A 9,225-nucleotide genomic window follows, 5' to 3' on the forward strand; every position below is an offset into this window, starting at 1 on the left:
TCTACTTGAGATACACTTTGAGAACTAGACGAGCTAACTTGTTCACCATGAAAGACCCAAGTAACATAACCTTTTAGAAACCCAAAATGGACTAGATGCTCATAAATATCCACTCGAGAGCGCCACTTGCAATTGACACAATTGGTGCAAGGACATAAAATTTTTCCATCATTTGATTTTGCAAATGCAAAATCAAGAAAATTAGTAACTCCTCTAATGTACTTCTCTTTATTAAGAGAGTTGTTAGGGTTGTAGGATATCCAACTCTTATCCATTCAATTCAATGCAATAAACTGAAAAATTGAATGAAATAACACACAAAAATTAATAAATATAACTTAAATATAAAGAAAGGAAAATTAAGGAAACAAACGGATGATAATAATAATAATTATAATTATAATAATAATCATCATAAATAGTGTTTCTTGATAAATTATAATAATAATAATAATAATAATAATAATAATAATAATAATAATAATAATAATAATAATAATAATAATAATCTTGATTGCTACTTGTTTGTATGTCTTTATTATTATAAGATATATGATATTTTATTGCTAAATAGAAGTTAGCTACTGTAGACCCTGCTTATTGTTTTGCATTTTTAATAATAATACAAACTATTGCATTTTTAAAAACTAACCGAGAAGATTGAAACAACGAACTCAAGAACCAGCCTTGTGTACGTCCAAGCTTCAGATAAGCACTCTGGTTATCCATAAGAAAGAAAGAAAGTCATAATATTAGAAAGTTGTGAGACATTTTCCAAGTAATTCTTACTACTGGCCCACATTCCTTTTTGCACCTCCCTTTCACCATATATATATAGTAGAGAAACATGTGATGGTAACATAATTTTAAGGTTCAAAGTTCAAACAAGCACAAACTAAGACATGGCTTCTTTTTGTTTCAAGCAAAATTTCAAGCTTCTCTTTTATTTTTCTCTCTTGTGTGTTTTCTTTTTTCTACTTCCTTTACTTTTTCACTCCTTGAAACCATTCCTTATGCAATTTTTCAGCAACATCATTGACAAGAGTTACATGTTCCTTCTCAGCAATACACTTCTTGGTTTTATAGCATTTTATTCTAGTATAATCAATTCATCTTCATCAACAACTTACCAAAGTATCGAATATGTTATCGAAAGCGAAAAGGGTAGTCGGTTCGAATTATATGAATCAGAATCAGATGCTGCAGAACCAATTGCTGTGGATAACTTTATGGAAAATGAATCCCAAACAGAAGAAGAAAATAGTTTGATGATAGTGGAACCAGAAAATATGATTATAGATTTAGAAGAAGATCAAGAAGACGAAAATGCCCTTATGATAATTGATGAATATGACACAGAGGAATTAAACAAGAAATGTGAGGATTTTATAAAAAAGATGAAAGCTGCATTCTGTTCTGATTCAAGAGCTGAGAAAAGTTTTTATTTTGATTATTATCAGAATCAGAAATCACTTGTGCTTGTTAATTAATTGAGTACCAATGGAATCTTTATCAGAAAAACAATATCTTAGACTTATCTTTTAAGCTAACAAATCAGATTTTTCATTTTTGCTTGTAGGAATTAAATGTTTTTTTCCTACATGATTCTGTTTGTTCTGTTTTATTTTTATTTTGTGTAAATAAGCTCTTACATAGCTAGATTTTAGATTCGGACTCGAGACATGGAATCCAACTAATAATATTAGCATATATCATGTACACATGGTAGAATTGCTCTCACCACTGATGAGAATGCTCAGCCAGTACGAGATTGAAGAGTACAAATTAATATACATAATTTGAAATTTAATCAAACATATCTATTTTTGTCCTCATTTATATTTATATTTTGAGATTGAAGAGTACTCTAATATTATCAAGACTTGAATCTTGGAGTGTGTGATACATAGTTCTGATAACTGTTAAATTAAAAGAGAGATAAACTTTATCCGGTAAATCTATTGCTTCTCATGCTATAGAACATTCAAACACATAATTATCATGACCTAAATTCTACCCTTATTTTATATTAAATACATGAAATACCAGTAGTAGCGATGACCGTAAACCACTCTGAAACCGACTTTCTGACAAAGGCACTAATATCCAGCGAAAGACCAGCAATCTCAAAATTCAGATTCAGGGATAGTAGACAGAACAACTTTCATTTATTTTTCAGAATGAAATTGCAACAATTGAAACATGAGTGATGGCAGAATAATTAAGGTGTTTACATATGATGATCAGAATATTGGAAAATAGACAATCGACTCAAAGATCAAGAGTTAGGAAGCTGCAATACATGATATAATTGTACCTGAGCTTGAAGATGAGAAACTCCATATTTGTTTTTTGCTTTTTCATTATCCTTTCTCTGAAAATTAATCCCTAAATCGCTGAATCTGAATCTGAATTTGAATCTGAATCGATGAGTTTGAATAACAAAATTGTAAATCATAAATTGTAAATTGTTGAACCGTAAGATAAATCCGATTGAAGATAAACACAGATTGAAGATGAAATTGAAGGAGTTGATTGAGGACAAAATCAAATAAACGATGAAGAAATCGGAAAAAGTGAAAATCAACTTTGACAATTTCTGAGATGAAATTGGGAAACAAATTGAGAAGAAAAGAAATAGGGAGAAATAATTTCAGAAATCGAAATGAAATGAAGGCATTGCATTGAAGAACAAAAATTACCTTGACAATTTCTCAGCGTTGAAGGAAATCAAAATGGGAATGAAGGCCTTGCATGAATTGATTTTCGGTGAACGAAGCCGTGAAATGGTTTTTGATGAATGAAGCCGTGAAATGAATGAAGCCGTGAAATGGTTTTGGGGTGAATGAAGGCGTGAAATGATTTTAGGGAAGTTGATTTTTTACGTGAATAGATTTTTGATGTGAATAGTTTTTTTTTAAGTTATTATAAAATTAATATTAAATTAGCATTTGTGACAGTCCCTCTGTAGCTAAAAGTAACTATAGTGACAAATAAATATATATCACTAAATATTGAGCGTCACAGTATATCTTTTTTTTTGTAGTGGTCTTTTTAGAACTTCTACTCTTTGAGCTAAACTTATATGGAATCATAATAATAATAATAATAATAATAATAATAATAATAATAATAATAATAATAATAATAATCTTGATTGCTACTTGTTTGTATGTCTTTATTATTATAAGATATATGATATTTTATTGCTAAATAGAAGTTAGCTACTGTAGACCCCGCTTATTGTTTTGCATTTTTAATAATAATACAAGCTATTGTATTTTTAAAAACTAACCGAGAAGATTGAAACAACGAACTCAAGAACCAGCCTTGTGTACGTCCAAGCTTCAGATAAGCACTCTGGTTACCATAAGAAAGAAAGAAAGTCATAATATTAGAAAGTTGAGACATTTTCCAAGTAATTCTTACTACTGGCCCACATTCCTTTTTGCACCTCCCTTTCACCATATATATATAGTAGAGAAACATGTGATGGTAACATAATTTTAAGGTTCAAAGTTCAAACAAGCACAAACTAAGACATGGCTTCTTTTTGTTTCAAGCAAAATTTCAAGCTTCTCTTTTATTTTTCTCTCTTGTGTGTTTTCTTTTTTCTACTTCCTTTACTTTTTCACTCCTTGAAACCATTCCTTATGCAATTTTTCAGCAACATCATTGACAAGAGTTACATGTTCCTTCTCAGCAATACACTTCTTGGTTTTATAGCATTTTATTCTAGTATAATCAATTCATCTTCATCAACAACTTACCAAAGTATCGAATATGTTATCGAAAGCGAAAAGGGTAGTCGGTTCGAATTATATGAATCAGAATCAGATGCTGCAGAACCAATTGCTGTGGATAACTTTATGGAAAATGAATCCCAAACAGAAGAAGAAAATAGTTTGATGATAGTGGAACCAGAAAATGTGATTATAGATTTAGAAGAAGATCAAGAAGACGAAAATGCCCTTATGATAATTGATGAATATGACACAGAGGAATTAAACAAGAAATGTGAGGATTTTATAAAAAAGATGAAAGCTGCATTCTGTTCTGATTCAAGAGCTGAGAAAAGTTTTTATTTTGATTATTATCAGAATCAGAAATCACTTGTGCTTGTTAATTAATTGAGTACCAATGGAATCTTTATCAGAAAAACAATATCTTAGACTTATCTTTTAAGCTAACAAATCAGATTTTTCATTTTTGCTTGTAGGAATTAAATGTTTTTTTCCTACATGATTCTGTTTGTTCTGTTTTATTTTTATTTTGTGTAAATAAGCTCTTACATAGCTAGATTTTAGATTCGGACTCGAGACATGGAATCCAACTAATAATATTAGCATATATCATGTACACATGGTAGAATTGCTCTCACCACTGATGAGAATGCTCAGCCAGTACGAGATTGAAGAGTACAAATTAATATACATAATTTGAAATTTAATCAAACATATCTATTTTTGTCCTCATTTATATTTATATTTTGAGATTGAAGAGTACTCTAATATTATCAAGACTTGAATCTTGGAGTGTGTGATACATAGTTCTGATAACTGTTAAATTAAAAGAGAGATAAACTTTATCCGGTAAATCTATTGCTTCTCATGCTATAGAACATTCAAACACATAATTATCATGACCTAAATTCTACCCTTATTTTATATTAAATACATGAAATACCAGTAGTAGCGATGACCGTAAACCACTCTGAAACCGACTTTCTGACAAAGGCACTAATATCCAGCGAAAGACCAGCAATCTCAAAATTCAGATTCAGGGATAGTAGACAGAACAACTTTCATTTATTTTTCAGAATGAAATTGCAACAATTGAAACATGAGTGATGGCAGAATAATTAAGGTGTTTACATATGATGATCAGAATATTGGAAAATAGACAATCGACTCAAAGATCAAGAGTTAGGAAGCTGCAATACATGATATAATTGTACCTGAGCTTGAAGATGAGAAACTCCATATTTGTTTTTTGCTTTTTCATTATCCTTTCTCTGAAAATTAATCCCTAAATCGCTGAATCTGAATCTGAATTTGAATCTGAATCGATGAGTTTGAATAACAAAATTGTAAATCATAAATTGTAAATTGTTGAACCGTAAGATAAATCCGATTGAAGATAAACACAGATTGAAGATGAAATTGAAGGAGTTGATTGAGGACAAAATCAAATAAACGATGAAGAAATCGGAAAAAGTGAAAATCAACTTTGACAATTTCTGAGATGAAATTGGGAAACAAATTGAGAAGAAAAGAAATAGGGAAAAATAATTTCAGAAATCAAAATGAAATGAAGGCATTGCATTGAAGAACAAAAATTACCTTGACAATTTCTCAGCGTTGAAGGAAATCAAAATGGGAATGAAGGCCTTGCATGAATTGATTTTCGGTGAACGAAGGCGTCGCGTGAAATGGTTTTCAGTGAATGAAGCCATGAAATGGTTTTTGATGAATGAAAGCGTGAAATGGTTTTGGGGTGAATGAAGGCGTGAAATGATTTTAGGGAAGTTGATTTTTTACGTGAATAGATTTTTTATGTGAATAGTTTTTTTTTAAGTTATTATAAAATTAATACTAAATTAGCATTTGTGATAGTCCCTCTGTAGCTAAAAGTAACTATAGTGACAAATAAATATATATCACTAAATATTGAGTGTCACAGTAGATCTTTTTTTTTGTAGTGGTCTTTTTAGAACTTCTACTCTTTGAGCTAAACTTATATGGAATCGATGTGTTCCTCTATCTTGTTCATTTCTTCTTTGGAGAATCTACCATGACAGGATGCCCATTGATGAGAATCTTTAGAAAAAAAAGGTTGTACAATAGTTTTGATTTGTTCATTTTATGGCCTTAATACTGAATCTACTCAACATCTTTTCTTTTGATGTCCCTTTGCCCAACGACTTAGGTTGTGTCTTGAGGGGTATCCTAATTACTTGTTTGCTTCTAGTCTGTTAGTTTTGCAGGTGTGTAGATCTATTTGGAGCCCTCAAGTGCAGGTTTTCATCATATCTATTGTGGTTAATGTATTCTAGTGCATGTGGTTAATGTATCTATTGTTGTTAATGTATTGTGGTTTTGTATTCTAGTGCAAGTTTTCATTGATTCCTTGTAACATCTCTTTGCTTTGAAAGCAATATTTATTTGGAATCTATAGAGAAGGATAAATTTTGGGGGGATGGTAGGATATGTTTCACTGTTAAGATCTTTTCACAACCATGTGGCTGCCCGCATATGGGTTGCATAATTAACAATTCAAACACATTATGTTTAAATATCAAGCAATATATAACTTGTATAACTAATTATCATAAAATTTATCATTTTCACCCCTTTGATGAATTGAAGTTCATCAACCACGACGGAGTATATGTTTTGAGAGCTAGAGTTTCCAAATAAATATTGCTTTCAAAGCATGTTTTATGCCATTAGTATGTTAACTGTTTCTCACACGAGATATGAAAAAGTTGATCCTAGTCTATTGTAACCATTTGCAAAGAGCTGACATAAGCAACTTCGATTACCCTATAGGTGAGATGATCGTGACTCTAGACAATATCTTTATCCTGCTAATTTTTTTTTCTCAATGGTCGCTTGTGTTCACATGATTTGTTGAGTAAAGTGGAGACAATTGACATCTTTATATGGAATACCATGAAGTTGACCTTGAGGAAGTTGTAAATGAGTGTCATATGAATAGAGGCACTCATTTAAGATACGGGTGGTTATATTTAGTGTTCTAGAGGAACCTGACCATGTCAGTATTTTATCAGGATAAACCATCAGCTACGAGATAAGCATATGCTAGACACTATTTGAGGCTATTTGTTGTATTTGGTGGGTACCACCATTTTTCCCACCAAAATGAGACATATCTTAATGGGGCGTAGCTGCAGTACTTTAGGGACCTCGATACAATGAACCTGTATGCACAGAGTTTTATGATCCTTACTTTCTTGTATAGTTAGTTGTCTGATCGAAGGATATACAAGACTTCAGGTAACGTTGTTAATTTAATCAATTATTTAATGATTTAAATATTACGAATAGTATATATCTATCTGATAGTGTTTCAGCAAGTATACTGAATCGTTGCAAGTAATAATTAAAACGGTAGAACCGAGTGTTTAACTCAAGGATTGCGTTTTACTATTGAATTTTATTTAATTACTAATATTGAACAAAAAGTTCTCAAATTGATTGAAATAATATTTAAAATTAAAAAGCAGTAATAAAATTGATCCTTTATAATAAGAAAAATATCAGGATTGAGTTTCACTTTGAATTCAACCTTGGTGTCTAATTTCATCCATGTTACTGGAATTATTACTGAATTCTCTTTATTATTCTTGCCCTAATGTCTTATTGACATAACCTTTAATTTCAAAGTAACCCCTAATTCCTTAGTGAATTTAAGATTAGAATTAAGTCTTACCGTACATGAATTCTCTTGTTAAACTATTGCCTTTGCAACTAATATAATTGATTTCATGACCTTCATCTATCCCTAGACTACAAATTCATGAATTTCTCATCTCAAACATTCGTAAAGTCCACTCTCGTTTCAAAATACGAATCGTAGAACATTTTAATGTTGATCAAGCAATAAAAAGCATTAAGCATAGAGATGAGAAAAATAATTCAATAAACTCATTCATATAACTAGAAATCAAATCAGAAAAATAAGGATGTTACTCATGAAAAATAGGGTTTAGTTACTCATGACAGAGATAAAAAAGACAGAGATTAGAGAAGAATTACAATAAAGATTCATGAATGATTCTTAATAAAACTGCTCTGATGGTGTTAGAAACGGCCGTCTTTGAGTTTCTATGCTAGGGCACAAGTCTCCCAACTTCCCAATAGTCAAAAAAAAAAAAAAGATCCCTAAAACGTGAGAAACACATGTTTTTATACATTCAGCAGCGCACTACGCGCCCCAAGAGAGGTTTTTGCGCTCCGGGCGCGCCTGGACAGTGTTAAAAGGGTGAAAATGCGCCTCAGGCGCAGCTGTTGCGCTTCAAGCGCACAACTTCTTTTGTTTGACGTTTTCTGCATTTTGCTCCTCTTTCGAGTCTGAATTGGGTTCTGGTGTTTTCATGAAAGTTGTATCTATGGATCTTAGCTTTCATTTGCACTTAGTAGGACTCCAATTGGACGTCTACAACTCCATATATGGCTGAAATACTCTACACAGGTCATGTTGATTTCTCACCAAAATTCACAAAGTAACAACACAAAACTCCGAAAAATCTGTACTTAATCAAGAAAATAATAACATAAACATTTCATTAATTCAAAGAACTGAAATCAACAAAATATATCAAATAACTCCTTAAGTTAATTAATGGTTAAAGAAAAATAAGACTAAAATCAATGAAAAATATGATGAAGAGTTATTAGTACTCTCTTTACTAAATAATATATCTCTCTAGAGGGGTATGATAAGTTAATCAATTGTTCAATCATATTTTGTCTCTAGAGGTGTATTTCTACGGCATATATGTATATATACATATATGCCGTAGAAATACACCTCTAGAGACAAAATATAAGCAAGAGCTTTTTCAAGGATGGATCAGACACGGGTCTTGAATCATGCACCCACACTTACCTGAGTGTATGCTTCGTTAATTTGGATATGTACAGACTATCCCGAGGGATTCAACCATATTAGCTCCTCCTACCATGACCTTGTATGATATGGATGTGACATATCTTGTATTTTATAGAAGAAGTAATGTACGCCTCAACATATGGCATAGTATTTTATGATGTTGCACACACACTTGTTACCAATGTCAAAGGAACATTCATCGAGGCCAATACATTTAGATGTACTTATAGATTTAGAGGCACTGACATAGGACAATGTTGATCAAGATATCGATTTGGTGCCGAGATGTAGGAGGATCAAAGACTTGGCATTGGCTATGATTTACAGGGTTGAGGTGGTGCTGGATACTCCTTGTTGGAAAAGTGTGAAGGAGATCCTCCCAAAAATGGATACTATTTTTTAGTATCGAAGAAGGAGAAAGATAGATGTACGACAACTGTAGTAGCTCATGGATATGTATTTATCTTTTCTTTTTATAAAATATTTTGTTTGTGGGTGGATTTTAATGATGGATTCTATTTGTGAAACATTTAATTTTAATATTTGTAAAATATATAAAATCTGAATAGTAATGATTTGTTTGAAATG

General features: G+C 31.3%; 3 protein-coding genes across 4 annotated transcripts in view; 2 read left to right on the forward strand and 1 right to left on the reverse strand.

Annotated features, from left to right (window-relative positions):
• Positions 1-2,853, reverse strand: part of LOC101502600 (uncharacterized) — a 9,039-nt gene extending 6,186 nt beyond the window's left edge. The window contains exons 1-3 of one of the 2 annotated variants that reach the window (XM_027334087.2): positions 2,703-2,853; positions 2,318-2,420; positions 653-717 (exon numbers count right to left, since the gene is read on the reverse strand). The gene's annotated coding sequence lies outside the window, so the exon portion shown is untranslated. The remainder of the gene's footprint in view (positions 1-652; positions 718-2,317; positions 2,421-2,702) is intronic. The other variant, XM_012719554.3, reaches the window with a different exon arrangement.
• LOC101503891 (uncharacterized) lies at positions 903-1,685 on the forward strand. The gene has a single exon (XM_004488284.4). The coding sequence runs from the start codon at positions 903-905 to the stop codon at positions 1,488-1,490; it is 588 nt and encodes a 195-aa protein (XP_004488341.1). The 3' UTR covers positions 1,491-1,685.
• A 689-nt stretch (positions 2,854-3,542) lies between the features above and the next one.
• LOC113786341 (uncharacterized) lies at positions 3,543-4,177 on the forward strand. The gene has a single exon (XM_027334097.2). It carries the CDS (start codon positions 3,543-3,545, stop codon positions 4,128-4,130), a length of 588 nt encoding a protein of 195 aa, XP_027189898.1. The 3' UTR covers positions 4,131-4,177.
• The last annotated feature ends 5,048 nt before the right edge of the window (positions 4,178-9,225 follow it).

Source organism: Cicer arietinum, chromosome 1 (genome assembly GCF_000331145.2).
Source record: "Cicer arietinum cultivar CDC Frontier isolate Library 1 chromosome 1, Cicar.CDCFrontier_v2.0, whole genome shotgun sequence".
NCBI classification, from domain to species: Eukaryota; Viridiplantae; Streptophyta; class Magnoliopsida; order Fabales; family Fabaceae; genus Cicer; species Cicer arietinum.

Excerpts from the sequence above, each read along its gene's own strand:
- LOC101503891 (XM_004488284.4), top strand. The coding sequence starts at position 903 with ATGGCTTCTTTTTGTTTCAAGCAAAATTTCAAGCTTCTCTTTTATTTT.
- LOC113786341 (XM_027334097.2), top strand. The coding sequence starts at position 3,543 with ATGGCTTCTTTTTGTTTCAAGCAAAATTTCAAGCTTCTCTTTTATTTT.